At 37.0% G+C, this 19,720-nt stretch overlaps 2 protein-coding genes across 2 annotated transcripts; one reads left to right on the top strand and one right to left on the bottom strand.

Annotated features, from left to right (window-relative positions):
* The first annotated feature begins 805 nt into the window (after window positions 1–805).
* Window positions 806–2,056, top strand: LOC148867233 (uncharacterized). The gene is made up of 2 exons (XM_088976472.1): window positions 806–1,475; window positions 1,662–2,056. Exons 1-2 carry the CDS (start codon window positions 806–808, stop codon window positions 2,054–2,056), a joined length of 1,065 nt encoding a protein of 354 aa, XP_088832598.1.
* A 12,086-nt stretch (window positions 2,057–14,142) lies between these two features.
* Window positions 14,143–16,174, bottom strand: LOC148867234 (exopolygalacturonase-like). Its single transcript, XM_088975973.1, has 4 exons — window positions 15,785–16,174; window positions 15,322–15,633; window positions 14,677–15,189; window positions 14,143–14,541 (listed from the first exon to the last, which is right to left on the bottom strand). The coding sequence occupies exons 1-4, from the start codon at window positions 15,908–15,910 to the stop codon at window positions 14,317–14,319; spliced, it is 1,176 nt and encodes a 391-aa protein (XP_088832099.1). The 5' UTR covers window positions 15,911–16,174; the 3' UTR covers window positions 14,143–14,316.
* Between the last annotated feature and the right edge of the window lie 3,546 nt (window positions 16,175–19,720).

Raw genomic sequence — 19,720 nt, forward strand, 5'->3', positions numbered from 1 at the left:
ATAACTCTAATGCACACATCGTTAACTTCCTTGAAATATGTGATACATTTAAACACAATGGAGTTAGTGATGATGCAATTAGGCTAAGATTATTTCCTTTTTCATTGCGTGATAAGATAAAAATTGGCTCAACTCACTCCCTACAAGAAGCATCACCACTTGGAATGATTTAACCCAGAAAATTTTGACTAAATATTTCCCACCCTCCAAAATAGCAAAATTAATTAATGATATTACCACTTTTGCTCGATTTGAGAAGGAGTCCCTGTATGAAGCATGGGAAAGATTCAAGAAGATGCTTAGGAGGTGTCCTCACCATGGGATACCAATTTGGTGACAAATACAAACTTTTTATAATGGTATCACCCCCTCTAATCGATCCATTATTGATGCAGCCGCAGGTGGTACAATCATGAGAAAAACTCCTGAGAAAGCATATGACTTAGTGGAGGAGATGGCATCAAACAACTACTAGTGGAGCAATGATCGAACCAATCAGAAGGGAGTACACCACATTGATTCCTTTGCATCCTTATCTGTGAAAATAGCCAATATAAATAAAAGACTGGATAATTTTAGTATTGCAGCCATTAATACAACACCTAGCATCTCATGCGATTTATGTGGACAAATAGGACATGCCAATTCTGATTGTCAATTAAATAGTCCTTTTATTTCCCATGAGAATGCTAATTTTTTCTCTCATGCTGGCAGGACAAATTACAACCCATATTCAAATACATACAACCCAGGGTGGAGGAGTCATCCCAACTTCTCTTGGAGCAACAATCATCAAAAGGCACCCATGGGATTCCAACCACAACCGCCCCCACAAGAGAAAAAGAGCAATCTGAAGGAGATGATTTCTAAGTTCATCAACACTGCTGAAGCAAAATTCCAAAGCCATGAAACAACAATTAAGAACTTAGTAGCTCAAATGGGGCAGGTTGTGAGCATGTTATCAGAGAGGAAAGAAGGAAGGCTGTCCAACAACACAGAAAAAAATCCTAGAGAACATGTGAATGCCATAGCCTTAAGAAGTGGGAAGACAATCGGCAAAGCCCCAGAAAATGACAAGAAAGCTGAAATGGACGATTTACAAAAGGAGAATGAGGGAAGCACCCCTAAACTGAATTTACATAAAATTAAACTTCCTATCCCCTACCCTGGAAGAGTCTTGAAGGCTAAATTAGATAGACAATTTGAGAAATTTTTGGAAGTGTTTAAAAAGATCCATATTAACCTTCCTCTTCTTGATGTATTGTCACAGATGCCGAAGTATGCCAAATTCCTGAAGGAGGTGATGTCTAATAAAAGAAAGTGGGAGGATGGTGAGATGGTAAAGCTAAATGAAGAATGTTCAACCATTCTTCAAAAGAAATTGCCCCCAGAGCTTAAGGATCCAGGGAGTTTTTCTATACCTTGCACCATAGGGAATATTGAATTAGAAAAAACTTTATGTGATTTAAGTGCTAGTATAAATTTAATGCCTTATTCAATTTTTGAAAAACTTGGACTGCATGAACTGACATCTACAACTATTATTCTGCAATTAGCTGATAGAAGCATCAAATATCCTAGGGGAATAGTAGAAGATGTTTTGGTCAAAGTGGGCAATTTTATTATTCTTGCCAATTTCATTGTGTTGGATATGGAGGAAGATAGGACAATGCCTCTGATTTTAGGGAGACCTTTTCTTGCTACTGGTGATGCTTTAATTGAACTGCGAAAAGGTCTACTTACCCTTAGAATCAATGGTGAAGAAGTGGTGTTCAATGTATTTAAAACCATGGAACATCCCAACACAATTGAACATGAAACTTATGCAATCGATAGCATTGATGTTGGTGCAACTGAAGTAGATACATCTAAATCAGAAGACATGCTGAAAGTTGCACTTAACAATATTCCTAATCAATTGCAACAAGCAAAGCAGAAGTTTGTACTGAAATCAGAATTGCAAAATTTGACTTCTGAGCCACATTCTTTTGAAATTACAATTCATAATGCATTTTTACCTCCATCTCACACAAAACCCCTCCCATCTATTGTGTAGGTCCCTATTCCAGGTTTAAACCCACCTATGAAGGATGAAAGGGGGAAACATCAAAAGTTAAAAACCAAGTGGGGTGAACCCTTTAAAGGGGCTAAAGTATTCCCTCATGGAGCGATTGAAATACATAGTGATGATGGGAGTACATTCATGGTAAATGGACACCGGTTGAAACATTATATTGAAGAACAACCCACCCACCATGGGTCCGTTCTCTCCTTGAAACTGCCATGAGGGAAAGGTGAAAGTCAAGCTCACGACTTAAAACGAGCGTTTGTGGGAGGCAACCCATTTAGTTTAGTTGTTTGTTTTGTTCAGTTTTTTTTTATTTTTTTATTTCTTATGAGTGTGTTTTTCTCTTCTTTGTATCTCACATCTGCAGGATCTCAACGAGGCATTCAGGGAAGTCCTCTTAAATCTCTCTCCTTGTTCTTGTCATGCATATTCCATACATTGAGGACAATGTATATCTTAAGTGTGGGGGAGGAGTAAGGGGTTGATAAATTTTTTTTCGAACTCTAGCATGCTTTGATAATCATTTTTTATCTTTCCTTTTGAAATTTCTGCTCCTTAGAGACTTGTGTTTGAATGATTGCAAACCACCTTGAATCATGTGCTTAGGGAGGATAGACAAGAAAGGATGCATGCAAATCTAGTTGAAATTTCTGGCTAGGGAAGGCATCTCAGTAGTTTGAATGATCAACGGGCAAGATGCAATACAGAGTTGACCCTTGTGAGCATTTGATTTCTAATGGACAAACATGGGTTGATTATTCTAGAACTTGTCTTGCTAGGCATGTTGAGACCACGATAATGAGTTCATGTATTAGAACGTGTTATCCAAAAAAAAAAAAAAGACTCGTGTGAGATGGACCATAAAATGCACTCACACCGAAAGAAAAAAGAGTTAGTGTGAGATGGAGCATAAAATGCACTCACACTAAAAGAATAAAAGGGTGAGATGGAGCATAAAATGCACTCATCCCTAGATCCCAAACCCTAATTCACCTTTCGATGCATTGCACTCATGATAAGTGGTGGAGATGTGATACATAAATAAGCTTAGGGTAATAACATTCTTTGTTTCATTCTAAAGAATCATGAGAGGGTATTTTTTGAATCTTGCCACATGTGATTATGAAAACAAAGAGGCTTACTTTAGCCCTAAATTATTCATGCAAAGAGATGCCTGCTTCCCTTGATTGTCGATGTCACTTGGGGACATGAGGATTGGCGATTTAAGATTATTTTTGGACAAGTTAAAAAAGAAAAGAAGTGGACAAAGGGAAGAAGCATGGATACTGATCAAGGCTTGCAGGAGGACAAATACTCTGTTGAGAGTATCCCAAAACAAATCTTTTAGTTAGTTTGTTCTTGTTTTAATTTTGTTTTGAGTTTTGTCTTGTCCAAGGACGGGCAAGAGTTGATGAGAGTAGAATTTATCATATCTTTATTCCCAATTATTCTGTCTTTTATACTCAATTAGCATCTAATCGGACTCATATCTCTTGTATTTTGGTCCAGGGTATGAAAGAAGGCATCAAGAGCAAAGAAAAACAAATCGGATGATTTTTCACAGTTTTGACATCATTCAGCGATCTAAGCCTAACTCGCGTCTCTAAATTCTAAATGCGATGATTCAAGATCCATTGGAAAGATAAGAGAAAAAGTCACAGCTTTCATGTTTTGGGCATTCGCAGATTCGGACTGCATCGAAGTCTAATCTGGGCCCGAAGTCGGGGCAATTTCATAGGAAGGCCCAATCCGCGCTGAAGCCCAACTCGTAGAAAAGTCTGGCTGAAGCCCAATTCGCAGAGGAGGTCTATTACGAATCCAAGAATAAGAAACTAAGAAGAATCCTTCTAGATCTAAATTCTTAATCCAAGAATAAGCCCAATAAGAAACTTTATGGTTAAAAGAATTATATACTTTAAACCTTTAAGGAATGATCCCATCTGTTTGAGTTTTATTCTTTTTTTATTGATAATGCAATGTAAATCAATATGTAGGGTAAGAGAGGGGACTCAAAGGATTTTTTGGTCAACATGATAAATTGTCATGTGTATGCTATTTGATTGCTATATATTTTTCTTCCTGAATTGTATAATTTGACAACCCTTTTTTTCTAAGTAAAACAAAAGCCTTTTTGTGTATGCATTTCAATATTCATTGTGACAGAGTTTTTGTAATGGTTTATTCCCATCAACTTTTAAAGGTTTGTTTCTTGAAATTGATGGGCTAAGAACAAATCAAAATAGCAAATGCAAAAGAAATATATGAAGTGCTAACTAATATTTCATCACCCTTCCTTGGACCAAAAATCACCACCATTCACGTGCGGTTCACCCTAACCCTAATTTAAAATTTGGATAGAAAGATCCTTTAGGGAAGCCTCACACTTGGTTCAAAGGTGTGCAGAATTTTAGGAAAGAGGTTAAATGGCTATGCCAAAGCGGGTTTTGTGGTTAATTAATTAGGTCCTTGTGAGAGCAAGGGGAGCCTCTCACATCCCCACCTCTTCCCTGGCTAACCAAAGGAAGAGGTGTAATTCCAAGTGAACCTAAAAGTATTCACATCGGTTGAACCACTAGTTTAGGAAACCCTAGGTCAGTCTCTAGGTCGTTGGTTGATTTGTTTGCCTTTAAAAAAAAGAGAAAATTAAAAAATTAAAAATTCAAATTTGAATTTAGATTTTAGTAAATTTAAAAATTTTGAATTTTGAATTAAAAAAAGAAATAAATTTTCAATATTTGAGTTTAAATTTTAGAATTTAAATTTCAAAATCAAAATTTGAAATTAAACTCAAAAATTTAAATTTCCAATTTCAAAATAAAAGGAAAAAAATAAAAATAAAATAAAAATAAAATTTTAAATTGTGTTTAAATTTCAGAATTTAATTTTGAAATTAAAATTCAAAATTTAAATTTTAAATTTAAAAAAAAAACTAGAAAAAGGGGGTTAAAATAAGATAAAACGAATTCAATGGCCAGAGTTTATGGAATGAAAAACTACTTCCAACCTGAGCCACAAATTGATTGAAATAACGTGTCTCAACAATTGGACAAGATTAATGGTATGGCCCAAAAACTTGATGAAGTCCTTGTACGTCGTCAACAAAGTGGCCCATACCCAACCTTGTCATCCTATCCATCGTGTTCTATCTGTGCAAGCCCGACCCATCATGTCAGTCAGTGCCCTGCGGCGGACCCATGTCAACCAATCCGTCCAAACCAAATACATGTGGCCAACAAATTTTTCCAACCCAAGACTAACCCATTCTCTAGCCCATATAACCCTGGGTGGCAAAATCAACCCAATTTCAATTATAGGGCCCAAGTCCAAGCAAACCCATTGCTTGATATGCACTCTCAATGGTCTGAAGCACAAACCCACTGGGAGTACAATGATTACCATGGGACTCAACCGGCTCAACCATGTCAAACCTATACACAGTCCCAATACAACCTATCTAACTCCACCACCCACCAATTTCAGAGGCGACAAATGCAAAGTCAATTCCAGCAGATGCATCCTAGGAACCAACTGGCCCAACCTTATCAGGCTTACCCACAACCTCCTCAAGCACGTACAGTAGATGACTAATTCATGCAGCTTCAATAGCTGATCCTAAATCAATAGTAGTTCATTAATAGATTAGAGAGCCAAATAGGACAGCTAGCCGAAGCCAAGGCAAGGAGAGAAGTAGGGAAAATACCGAGTCAACCAATTGCAACTCCTAGAAATCAGCCATAGGGTTTTCCTCCATAACAAATTTAGCTACCTCCTAAGAACCCTCAGTGTGAAAATACCAAAGCCATTACAACCTTAAGGAGTGGGAGGATTTTAGAGGACCCGTGTGAGAAAAAGAGAGTTAATGAAAAGGAGCAGGAAGACCCTAAGTTGGGGGGAGAAGAAGAAGGAAAGGAAACTTTAGAAGAAGAGCCTATAGTAAACCAACCCGTAGTTCCCTTTCCAACAGCACTCACAGTCAGGCTAGTGCTAAAGAACAAAGAAACTCACAACAAGGAAAGCTAGGAGGTCCATATTAACATCCCTCCCCTCAATGCCATCCAATATGTCTTGGCCTATGCCAAGTTCTTGAAAGAGCTGTATACTCAAATGATGGAGCCACAATTGGCCCCACAAAAATTGATGCTGTCAGCAGATGTTAGTGTACCTCTCCTAAATCAACTCCCCAGAATATGAAAGACCTTAGTGCTCCTCTCATAAGCTATGTCATCACTAGAATCACCTTTGATTAGGCACTAGTGGATTTTAGGGCTAGACTAACTCCGCTTCCATCCATTTATGACAGGTTCAAGATCGATGAGTTAAAATCAACCCCGATAATTCTATACTTCATTGATTGGTCAGTCAACACTCCTCAAAGTGTTATTGAGGATGTCATGGTCAGGGTAGAGCGTTGTCACTTTCCTTTGAATTTTATCCTACATGACCCCAATCGATGAGCTGAACCATATCCTGATAATCTTAAGACGTTTGTTTCTAGCATCGGCCAATACAAACATCAACCGTAAATCGAGAGAAATGAACACTTCATTAGGGAAGCAGAAAGTACAATTAAATGTTTGTAGTGCCCCTAAGTATCCAAACGTAGGGGAAGATGAGTTCAAGGCAGATATAGTGGATACTTTTTTAAATAACTTGTTTACCCCTTGGTTAGCCCAGTTTGAGCCCTGTTTGTCGGAAGATGAGTAAGTCAGAGAGTGTAGATGGAAAAAGTTCTTGAAAATGTCCGACTGAAGACATTAAACTTAGCGTTGGTTAGGAGGCAATGTCTACAAATTCTTAGAAATAAGAAGAGAAAGAGAGAATAAAAAGTCAATGGACACCCTTGACTTAGTAATCGGGTCTCTTCACCTAAGTTAAGTGTTGAAGTTCACGTCAAACAGAAAAGGGAATGCCAAATACACTTACCTAACACTTAGTAACCGGGTCTCTTCACCTAAGGCAAGTGTCAAGATTCATGTAAAACGGTGGAAAGTAACAAAAATAAATTTGCATATCAATTTCAGGGGTAGAAATCCATTGTCAAAAATGACAAGAAGAATACCTGTCTAATTTTAAATTAATCTCATTTTATCAAGATATCTACAAATGGAAGGGTAAATAAGATTTTTAAGACATGTTTCTGTAATATTCAAAATAAGACAATTTTACCCCTGAAGCCCAATACCGATCTATACCGAGTTTGAGAATGCTAGAATCAGGATGCTAGATTAATTCTGTTATGGATGACCTTGTAATGAGAAAGATCTATATACTTAGTGTAATTTTAAGGTTGCATTGCTAAGGGACTAGCAATGGTTAGGTTGGGGGGTGTGATAACCTTGCATTTTGATGCCTTAAAGGCATCAATTTAGGGGTACTTTCGGCCTTAGAATAGTCCAAGTGCACCATTTTCCTGTTTAAAATCAATTATGTGACTTCCGAGGCTTTATATGCAAATTATATAGAAAATTGGGAAGTTTTCATGGCTGAAATGCAATTTTTTGAAAGCTGGTGTGAAGTCCAGGTAAGAGGGGTGTTTTTGTAAAGAACTGAGAACAGGGGGGCGCCTCTTATCTGCTAAACCCAGTTGGCACCCATCCTACTGTGTTACCATGCTCCCCTCTCATTAGCAAATCTTAGGGAGCCTTTTTAACCTAATCTTTTACTCCTTAGCTAACCCTAGCCACCCCATATGTGAAATCTCCATCATCCACTCCTTCTAATCTTCACCATCCATTTTAGGCTCTCCTTTGTAGCTTCTAAACCCTAGGGTGCCACCTAATCTACTAATCCTCACCATTCAGTTCCTCACCATTAAATCTCAGCCACTCCCTCCATCCTATATCCCAACCATTCAATTTAAGGCATCACGTATTCTTTTAATCTTAAGCTTTCAACCCTAGATGTTCTAATCTACACCTTCCATTTCTAGGCATCCAAATCTCAGCCCTACATAATATTGGGTGCCCCCTTTTTCCATTTTCAGCCTAGGATCACCCCAAAACCATTTTAGACATCCATTAAAAACCCTAGGGCATCCCTAACTTTGCTAAATCCCAGCTGTCGCCCCCCATCTTTCTCACTATTTCCAGTTGTGTCCACCCTTCTCTATAAAAAGGGTTCCAGGGGCCCTATAGAAGGGATTGGCCAATTCACCCAGGTAAGAAGGAAGGCTGATCTTGAAAGTTCAAGGATAGAGGAAGAGGATGACGTACAGGCAAGAGGAGGAGTTCCTACTTGCAGTTCACCAACACCATTACTGCCACCTCTGGATTTGAATCCCAACCATATTTTCTTCCATTTTTGAATTACTTTATGTTCTTTAATTTTAGTTTATTTTTCATTCATATAAATTTACTTTTATTAGATTTAATTTGTGTGTTAATTCTCTTCTATAGATCTGAAATCCGGCCATGTAAGACGGAAGGCCTAGATCAAGAAGTTCGAGGTTGGAAGGAAACTGCTACCTCTGATCGGATTCTCAGACATATTTAAAGGCTTTGCTTTTCAATTTTTCTGTTTGGAAATCTCTTTTAATGGAAAGAATTTTTTAAATTTTTAGTGAAATTTTAATTCTACATATTTAAAAGCTTTGCTTTTCAATTTGTTTTTCCTTTTTTTTTTCAATTTTCAAAATTTTTCTCTTTCCTCACCCCCCAACTTAAATGCCATTGTCCCTAATGGCATGACTAGAATGTTGCAAAGGGACTTGGGCCAAAGGGAACAATCAATAGGGTTTTCTTGAAGGGTTTAAGGTCTGCCAACTGGTCTCGAATCATGAAACAAAAAATCTAATCCTAAAAACAACTGAAAACTACGTTTGGTTGCCTCCCAACCAGCGCTAAGTTTAACGTCTTTAGTCGGACACATTCACACACTTCTCCCATCTACACTCTAAGGCTCACTTTGTTCTTCACACAAACAACGTTCAGATTGGGCTAACCAAGGGTCAGAGAAGGCATCTAAAAGATTGTCCACTACATCTACCTTGAACTCATCTTCCCCTAGGTTTGGATACTTAGTGGCACTAAATACATTTAGTTGGACTTTCTGCTCCCCAAATGAAATTTTCATTTCTCCCAATTTACAGTTGATGTCTATATTCCCGCCTGTCACACAGGTGACCTAGGTTCGATCCTCGGCAACGGCGCCAATAGTTCTCCTAAACCACTACTACCACCTTCAGATTCAGATCCCAACCAATTTACTTTAGTTTTAGATTTAATTTCTATTCTTTAATTTATAGTTCTAATTTTTTTCCTTTCTGCAATTTTTTTTATCTAATTTAATTTTTGCTTGCTTTTCTATAGATCTGGGGTTCGGCCAGGTAAAACGGAAGGCCTAGCTTGAGGAGTTCGAGGGTCAAAGGAGAGATCTAGAAAATTACAAACTTTTTATTTAGTTTATTTTATTTATTTACTTCTGTCATTTATTAATTATTCTGCACTTTTCACTTCCAGCTTTATTAATTAAATGAAGATAACAAATCAAATAACTAAATGAAAATAAAAAAACATAATTGAACAGATTCGAATAAAGCAAATAAAAATTTTCTTCGTTGCTACCCGGGCAACGGTGCCAAAAACTTAGTGTTAGTGAAAGTGAGTCGTTAAAAAATTTGCAACACTAGTTTAAACATTTATAATTTTTACTGTTTCTCAAACAACTATTTGTTAGATAGTTATGCCCTTATCTCCTATCAGATTGATGTATCTTTTGACATTTATTGTAAATGAATAAAGTACATTATTGATTCATGTCATTGTGGTGTATTTCTATGTAATACCCTTAAACTGAACACTTATGAGACTCGTGTTAGTTTAGAATTTAGGAAGATTTATCCTATCAAGGCTGACACTGATGTGCCGCCAAGTTGGTTGGGGTGGTTTGTCTAAGCTACCAGGGTGAGACTTGAGGTATATGTTGTGTGGGTTTTTCTTGAAACCCTGAACCGGACCAAATTCTAGTATTGTCCTGGACTTTGGAGATAGATGGGAAAAACTGGAATGTTACACTTGACCCCTAGACTCGATTGTGGTATAACACTAGGTGTCGGATTTGGCTGCCTTTGATATGCCAATCAGTGAGATCCTTAGAAGGGGTCAAAACCTGGGTATGGTGGGACAGTCTGAGAATTCACCTGTGTGGGTGATCATAGTGACAGGATCAGCCTCTTTGTCAGACAAAGTGAATGATCGGGGAATGCACTCTCTCTGATGGAAACCTAAACTGCTAGAAGTTGATTTCAACTATTGAGATTTGTTTTGCAAAATATATTTATATAAAGATATACATACATATATATATATATATATATATATATATATATATATATTATGGTTTCAAAATGTTTACAAAACTGTTCCTTGCAGCCGAGGGAAAGGTCCTCTCTTGTCAGACAGTGTTTGATCATTATGAGCTGAGATGTTAAATGTAAGAACATTGAGGGTAATACCTGATGGGATAATCTTGCATCTGCCCACAGTCCTTAGGTTTTCATAAGTTGGTTGACCCAAGGACCATTTAGTGTAAATGTTGGGCCCTTTAAGAGCCCATGGTGATGGACTCAGGGGTTCACTGTCTCCTACAGTGAATTCGGCCAGGCCTTGTAACAAATGCTGGGTTGAACCCATGTGGCTGATGTGTAAATCAATGTTTGGGTCCCACACCATACAAAGGGAGTCAACTGGGTAGCAGGTTAAGGGTTAAGTGAGCACATGAGATTAATGGGTCTAAAGCTGAATTCGAAGTAGGGTTAAATTATTAATTAAAAGGAGGCAATACCTGATTTATAATCTGATTAGGATTCACTGAAAGGATGAGATAAGTCTTATACATTTAAGAGTCCATATCTAAATATCAAATTTAGATAAAGAAACTCTCTCCTAATTAAATTAAAAGGCTGATGCAAAGAAGACTATAAAGAGGAGGTAAAATCTAATTTATAATCTGATTAGGATTAAATGAAAGGATAAAATAAGTCATATCCATTTAATAGTCAAGACCCAAATATCAGATTTGGATCAAGAAACTCTCTCCTAATTAGATTAGGAAGCTGATCCAAAGAAGAATATAAATAGGGGGCAAATTCCTCAGTTTTAACATATAGCAACCTTCCAAATTCTCTCATATTCTTGCCATTCCTACTCAATTCGATCTCCTCTTGTGGAATGGATCAAGAAAGGTTCTTGATATTGTTTCTTGGTTGAAGAAACAATTTGTAGTCATGCTCACTAGCCACTATTCGGTTCTTACTGAAGAATCCTGGTTCTTGCTGAAAAGCCATCCTACTGATCCTGCTTCATCTCACATTGTGTCATCTTCAGTGGAAGCGGGTTTTGGCCTTCTCTTTGGGCGTGAACACCTTCATTGGGAGTTACTACTACTGTGTATCAGGTATATCCCTCTCCTCTTTTTTGGTTTCAGATCTGGTTTGGTTTTGGGTTCAAGATTGATTTTTGAAAATGCAATTTTCTAAAATAGGGAATGCGATTCACAGATGGGAAAGAGAGAAATTTTTGAAATTTTGCCCAACCTTCATACAGGGTTTGGCCATCCATATGATGGATCTCTCATCCCTTCACTACTAACATAGTAAATGGGTGAGAACGGGTCATATCCATAGGGCAGCAAGTGAAAAATTAATGTATGCTTAGATCCAAACAAGAGAATGCAATCGGGATTGGCAGAAAATATGAAAATAAAATCTATTATTGCTGAAATTAAATGTTTCGAATTTAAACAAGACAATAAATAAAAATCAAAATTTAATAAAGTATGGGAATCAATAAAGTATGGTGGCGGTAGCTATATATCGGCCAAACAGATTGTAGAAACCCCTCTTGACAAGAACTGGGCGTCCATCCTTTCTACAACCCTCGAACCCCTTGAGACACCTTAGCCTTGAACCAAATGAATTCAGATCAACAAAACAAAGAAACAAACAAGAATTAAATCTAAAAGATTGCAGAAATAAAAATAACAAAAAAGAAAATAGAGAAAAGAAAAGAATGGTTGATCAGATCCAGTGGCAGTAGTTGTAGAATGGTTGAACAACTTGCAGGAACCCCTCCTAACAAGATTTGGGCGTCGTCCCCTTTTAGAACCCTTGAACTCCTCAAGAAACCTTAGCCTTGTTAAGTGGGTGAATTGACCAACCCTTTCTCCAAGGACCCGGGGATCCTTTTTATAGAGAAGGGAGGATATAACTGGAATTAGAGAGAAAGAGAGGGATGGTAGCTGGGTTTTTGCAAAAATATGAGTGCCCTAGGGTTTAGAAAGGAGGTTTAGGACTGTTCTAAAGGTGATCCTAAGGCTGAGAAGAGAAGGAGAAAGTAGCCCAATATTATGTAGGGCTGAGATTTATGGCTAAAGGTTGAATGGTGAAGATTAGAAGTTTGGTGCTCCCTAGGGTTAAAATGCTAAAAGGAGATTGCCCGAGAATGGACGGTGGAGATTGGATGGAAGGTGAGGATTTAGTAGTTAGGGGCGGCTACAGTTTGTTAAGAGTGAAAAGAATGGGTTAAAATGCGCCCTAGGGTTTGCCAAGGCGTGGGGAGCATGCCAATACAGTAGGAGGGTCGCCAAATTGGGTTTAGCAGCTAGGAGGTGCCCTCTTGCTTTCAGTTTTTTTACAAAACCCTCCCTCTCTCAATTGGACTTCACACCAGATTCCCAAAATCTACATTTCAGCCATGAAAAGTTAATAGTTTTGCACAGAGATCCTCAGAGGTCACAACATTAAAATTAATTGGGAAAAGGACACAATTTGACTACTCTAAGGCCGAAAATACCCCTGAATTGTAGCCCTTAAGGCATCAAACTGTAGAGTTATCAACGGGGGATGCCACTAATGTAGCAGACCCTACATGTGCATCGTCAACGGGGGATGCCATTATTTGTTATGGCATCTAACTTAACAATAGTCAAACCCATGCTTGGACCAAGTCTCTAGGGGACCTAACAAAGCCAATCATATGCATCCTTGGATATGTTCTTGACAACTTCCATATGAATGGTCCCCCCACAAGAAAAAAAGTCATAGTGAATTGTCTAGAAAGATAAAGCATATTGCGTACATTGTTGAAAACCTTGGTGATGGAAGATTCTGAGCAAAGCAGTCATTTCAAAAATGCCTCGGGTGATGGAAGATTCTGAGCAAAGCAGTCATTTCAAAAAATTATATACTTTAAATCTTTAAGGAATGATCCCATCTGTTTGAGTTTTATTCTTTTCATTTTGATAATGCAATGTAAATGAATATGTAGGGCAAGAGAGGGGACTCATAGGATTTTTTGGTCAACATGATAAATTGTCATGTGTATGCTATTTGGTTGCTATATATTTTTCCTCCTCAACTGTATGATTTGACAACCCTTTTTTGTATGTAAAACAAAAGCCTTTTTGTGTATGCATTTCAATATTCATTGTGACAGAGTTATTGTAATGGTTTATTCCCATCAACTTTCTTGAAATTGACGGGCTGAGAACAAATCAAAATAGCAAATGCAAAAGAAATATATGAGTGCTAACTAATATATAAATTCATTCAATTTCCAGTTGGCTTCTCTTGAAACAGATTTCTATTAAGAGAAAATCATTAAAACTCTCATTTTTCATAAACGTTGGAATCTCCACTGAATATTATTTTAATATAAAAATTGAACATCTCCAATGAAAGCAATCCAAATTTTGGAGAATGCCACTGTGTGCAATCCAAATTCTGATATTTTTTCTAATGAAATTAACTTTGGTTTACATAAGGCTAATAGGAAATATTTTTTGAGAGAGATTTAGGGCCTGATCTTGTAGGTCAAGAATTTCGATTTTTGACATGGTAAATCTGTTGGCCATTTTATTTAAATTCGAGTTGAGTCGGAGAACATCTATATTTTTTTTGAAACTTTAAAATCATTTATGATTAGATGATAAGACCCAATGGTAAAACAAATGATGAGCTTTGGAATTTTAATAAGCTAGTATAAAAGCACGTGTTATGTAGTATTTGGATTCGAGTTTTATGACATGCAGAGAAACCTAGGCAAATTTCTGCTTTATATGGTACTAGAAATTATAGATTTTGGTTGAATGTGTAGTAGAATTTGAATTTAATTCAAAAAATATGTTAGAGAAGAGTTCAATCATAGCAATTGATTGAACATCTAAAAGAAAGAATCTTCTTCTAAAGTGAAAAATAATATCGAAGGCCTCCTTTGACACAACCTAAATTTAATAGGTCGTAAGGGAATTAATTAAGTGCAAACAACAGGTGGGACTTGAGTGCCGGTAAGGGTGGGCTTGGTATTTGCACATGTACAAGTCGCCGCTCCTCCGCTAAAAGCCAAGTTGATATCTCCGATCTCCACGTTCTCACAAGGCAAAGCTGGGCTACAAAAGATTTTTACAGCTTCTTGTGTTGATGAGGTGCCCTTAATGCCTGCAATTTTGATATTGCTAAGCTTAACACGTGATGGTGCCTACACAGGAAAAATAGAAAGAAATGTTAATATATATTACACTAGCTTGATCTTCATGTTCAAGATACTACGTACTAAGATGGTTTCTTATTTATGTATAGGTATAGTCAAAATACAAGTGCATAAAGAAATTACCTGGCTACATCCACCGTATGGGCAGTATGCTTGATCAATGATAACTGGATTACCAACATCGTTCATCACTATATTCTCGAAAGAGATATCAGAGGCACTTCCGGGTTTAGAGTCGGGCCATGATTTAATCCTTACACCATTATCTGTTTTCGTCAAAGTGCAGTCGCTTATATGCACTCCAACCACAGGTCCTTCATTGTCATATTTTCCCAAGCTACCAATACTAAGGCCATGCCCTGGTCCACATGTTACCTTGCTGACAGTTATGTCTTTGTTACCGTCACTCACTGATACACAATCATCGCCTGTGCCAATTGTTGTATCCAAAATTTTCACTCCGGTTGATCTTCCAATGTGGATGCCATCGGTGTTAATACTAGTACCCGGTGCCGTGATTGTAACGTGTTGAATAGTCAAATTGTTTGCACTCAAGATCATGATGTGAATCATCTTACTATTCAATGAGGTTATGTCATGGACCACACCGTTATTGACGAAGTTGAGTCTTAAATTCTGTTATTTGTTCATAAAATGAAGGTAAATTTTAGTATTGTGCATGCCATCTACAAACCAAAGCCTAGGCCATTTTATTATTTAGAAAGTATAGTCCATAATTCTAGTACTTGATGTTTTGAAGAAACTCACTGCTGGCATTTGAGGGCATTTTGAATTTTTGGAACACTCATTGCTTTCCCAAGCCTTTTGTCCTTGACCATCCAAGGTTCCACCTCCAAAGACCGTCAGGTCATCGACATGATCAAAAAGAAGCCAACTTTCGGAGTCCATGGCTGCTGGATCAGCAGGAGCTTGAACTATCCCTTCAAGCTGAAAGTTCATTTGTGCTTGCTTGCAAGGACCTGCCAAATTTACTAAATTCATTGTATACGTCCCTTTGGGAATCAAAACTGTAGCTGCCCCTGTTGCTGCACATGCTGCTTTCCAAGCGTCCATCACAGCCTGATCAAACAGATGCCAAAAAGATACTTTGTGTTATAGAAAGAAAACTCATAAGCAACCTAATGAATGGAAATTCTTAGAGTAAATCAATACAAATCATTAGATATATTAAGATGGTTTAGACCATTGTTATTTCTGATAAAATCTTAACCTGGGTGATGTCTCCACCGTCTTTTCCACCATATGCAGTGATATCGAAGACTCCATTCTGGGCCTCTACAACATACACCAAAAAGAATAATACAAGTATCGTTTGAAGTTTCAAATTGGAATCCATTTTTTTCTTCTCTTCTTGTCCTCTGCTTCCTTCCTAAGCTGTGATGCTGAATTAAAATTCCATCCCTATTTGGGAGAACTTATACTTTAACATAATAAGGAAATCTCCTGGATTTACCACTCTTTTCTAAGATAGACAACCGTGAGAAGCGGTAAATGTTTTGCACATCCAACCACATGTCATGAGTCAAATGTTTATGCTCTTAGCCGTTAATTTATTTTAATAAATTCCAAGGTACCAAGGGAGACATGATACACACCTTCCATTCTTCTATGGATCATTAATTTGTCTCTAACATATATACATAGATTTAAATAGGAATGCCAACAATCCATAAACAATTCTCAAAATCAAATAAATTTTATATCGTAATGTGTCCAGACCTTAGTCGCCAAATTGTTGACAATCAAATTTTGAAATCGAGTCTTCATTGGGCCATACTAGAAAAACCTTAAAACAATTTCCAAATATTGTAGTGGAAATATTCCTTATTTTTACCAAGTTGCCCGTTAAACAAAAGTAGAAAAGTTCAAATAGGAGGAGAGAGATTTGCCCAAAGACCCTCAGAAGTCACATTATTGAATTTAACTGGGAAGATGGCACATTTTGACTATTTTAAGGCAAAAAATACCTCTTAAATGATGCCCTTAAGGCATCAAACTATAGAGTTATCACACCCCCCAGATAACTGCTAAATCCTTACCTTCCATCCCTTCTAATCTCCACCATCCATTCTAGGGCACTCTCTTTTTAGTATTCTAACCCTAGGAGCCACCCAACATCTAATGTTGACCATTCAGCCTTTAGCCATTAAATCTCAGCCTTACATAATATTGGGTGTATTCTCCTTTTCTTCTTATCCTTAGAATCACCCTAGAACCATCCTAACCCTTCATTCTAAACCCTAGGGCACCCATATTTTTGATAAAACCCAGTTGTTGCCCCCTCTTTCTCTCTATTCTCAGTTGTGACCACCATTCTCTATAAAAAAGACCCCAGGGGCCCTGTAAAAAGGGTTGGTCAATTCACCCCTAAGTAAGAAGGAAGGTTGATCTTGAGAATTTCAAGGGTAGAGGAAGAGGATGACGCCCAGACAAGAGGAGGGGTTCCTACTTGCAGTTTGCCAACACCACTATTGCCACCTCTAGATTTGAATCCCAACCATTTTTTCTTTAGTATTAGATTTAACATTCTATTCTTTAATTTCCAGTTCATTTTTTCTTCCTGCAAATTTTACTTTTATTAGCATTAATTTGTATTTTATTTATTTTTTGTAGATTTGAAATTTGGCCAGGTAAGACGAAAGGCTTAGCTCGAGAAGTTCGAGGGTCACTGGCGAGATCCAGAGACTGCTACCTCTGATCGAATTGTGGATTTCTTCTTTTTAATTTCTGTTGTTTACTTATTGTTGTTATTTATTTTATTTTCAGCAATGTTCGAACTCCATTTTTATTTAATTCCAATTTAATTAATGAAAGTTTTGTGATTCTGCAATTTCCCTTTGCATTCTTTTACCCGTATTAAGGTTTGTAATAATTTTTCCCTCACTTCCCTACGGAAATGACCCATTCTCACCATTTACTACGTTTATAGTTGCTATGAGAAACGAAAAAATTATAAATGTTTAAAGTAGTGTTCTAGAGTGTTTAACGATGTGCTTTTGGACACACCAAGTTTTTGGTGTCGTTGCTAGGGAAGCAATGCAGAAAATTTTTTATTTGCTTTATCCGGATCTGTTTCATTATTTTTACATTTTTAGTTTATTATTTGATCCGTTATCTCAGTTTAATTCTTGTTTCTCTTTAATTTTATAGGACGGAATAGCGAAAGGTGGGGTACCAGAGCGTGCTTCTCGAGCACTATGACTTGTCCCCTTTCATGGTAACACTTCCCATTGTTTGATACACATTATCCCTAAAAAGCGCCCACAAGAATAAATTACAATCTCTGACATCCTAGAAAGTGTAAGGTGACATTCATATTAAGATTTGTTGAAATGACAATTAACATGTTTGGGACCAAAGTCAATTAAACACCACTCAAGGTACTTACTTGGGGCTCTGCACAAATCCTAAGGCTGAGAAGAGAAGGAGAGGTAGCCCAATATTATGTAGTAGATCCCAAGAATGGAACCATGTTCAAGGATAATGGTTAAAGTCTTAAACAATACATAAAAGGAGTTGACAACTTTAGTCTGAGTGATCCAGTTGCGTCTGTCAGAAGACGTTAAACTTAGCAATGGTTGGGAGGCAACCCAACATAGTTTTCTTTTTATTTTAGGATTGGAGTTTTTCTTTTCTTGATTTGAGACCAATTGGCAACCCTTGAACCCCTTGGGAAAATCCTCTTGATTGTTTCCTTTGATCCAAGTCCCTTCGTATCATTCTAGTCATGTCATTAGGGACAATGGCACTTAAGTTGGGAGGTGAGGAAAGAGAGAGAGAAAATTTGAGAAAAAAAAATTGAAGCTAAGCCTTTAGAAATACAGAACTAAAAATTTCACTAAAATATTTAAAAATTCTTTTCATTAAAAGAATTTCTCAAACAAAAAAAGTTGAGGAAATTGATAAAAGAATAGTGAATTTCGTAGAAATTGGTAGCAAGTGATAGGAGTGAAAATTGGTCTTATTTGAATATTGTCGAAACCGTTTAGAAATTTGAATATGCTCCTAAGTTTGTCCTTATCAAGATAAAAAGAGAAAGATTGAGAAATTAGATAAAAATTCTTCAAATTGTTACAGAAAGTGGATTACCTTGAATAATGTTTCAAGAAAAAAGGGTCAATGGACACCCTAGACTTAGTAACTGGGTCTCTTCAGCTAAGTTAAATGTCGAGATTCGCATCAAACGGAAAAGGAAATGAGAAAAGCACTTACCTAACACTTAGTAACCGGGTCTCTTCACATAACGCAAGTGTCACGATTCTCGTCAAACGGTGGAAGGTAACAATAAAAGTAAGTGTACGTATCAAGTTCAGGGGTAGAAATCTACTTTCAGAAATAATGAGAACAATACCTGCTTGCTTTCAAAAATCAATCTCAGCTTATCGAGACAGTTTGCAAATGGAAGGGTATATAAGATTTTTAAGCCAAGATTTTGTAATATTCAAAGAAAGACAGTTTTACACCTTAAACCCCATACCGATTTATACAAAGTTTGAGAATTCTAGAATCAGGATACTTGGCTAATTTTGTCAGGGATGATCTTGTAATGGGAATAATCTCTATACTCAATGTAATTTTAAGGTTGCATTGCTAAGGGACTAGCAATGTTTAAGTTGGGGGGTGTGATAACTCTATAGTTTGATGCCTTAAGGGCATCATTTAAGAGGTATTTTTTGCCTTAAAATAGTCAAAATGTGCCATCTTCCCAGTTAAATTCAATAATGTGACTTCTGAGGGTCTTTGGGCAAATCTCTCTCCTCCTATTTGAACTTTTCTACTTTTGTTTAACGGGCAACTTGGTAAAAATAAGGAATATTTCCACTACAATATTTGGAAATTGTTTTAAGGTTTTTCTAGTATGGCCCAATGAAGACTCGATTTCAAAATTTGATTGTCAACAATTTGGCGACTAAGGTCTGGACACATTACGATATAAAATTTATTTGATTTTGAGAATTGTTTATGGATTGTTGGCATTCCTATTTAAATCTATGTATATATGTTAGAGACAAATTAATGATCCATAGAAGAATGGAAGGTGTGTATCATGTCTCCCTTGGTACCTTGGAATTTATTAAAATAAATTAACGGCTAAGAGCATAAACATTTGACTCATGACATGTGGTTGGATGTGCAAAACATTTAC

The sequence above is a fragment of the Nelumbo lutea genome, chromosome 3 (assembly GCF_056320005.1).
Source record: "Nelumbo lutea isolate HS-2025 chromosome 3, American lotus-T2T, whole genome shotgun sequence".
Classification (NCBI taxonomy): Eukaryota; Viridiplantae; Streptophyta; class Magnoliopsida; order Proteales; family Nelumbonaceae; genus Nelumbo; species Nelumbo lutea.

Excerpts from the sequence above, each read along its gene's own strand:
- LOC148867233 (XM_088976472.1), top strand. The coding sequence starts at position 806 with ATGGGATTCCAACCACAACCGCCCCCACAAGAGAAAAAGAGCAATCTG. Across the intron at positions 1,476-1,661 it reads TTTATGTGATTTAAGTGCTA|ATAGGACAATGCCTCTGATT; the intron begins GTATAAATTTAA and ends ATATGGAGGAAG.
- LOC148867234 (XM_088975973.1), bottom strand. The coding sequence starts at position 15,910 with ATGGATTCCAATTTGAAACTTCAAACGATACTTGTATTATTCTTTTTG. Across the intron at positions 15,634-15,784 it reads ACGGTGGAGACATCACCCAG|GCTGTGATGGACGCTTGGAA; the intron begins GTTAAGATTTTA and ends CTGTTTGATCAG. Across the intron at positions 14,542-14,676 it reads CATACGGTGGATGTAGCCAG|GCACCATCACGTGTTAAGCT; the intron begins GTAATTTCTTTA and ends TTTCCTGTGTAG.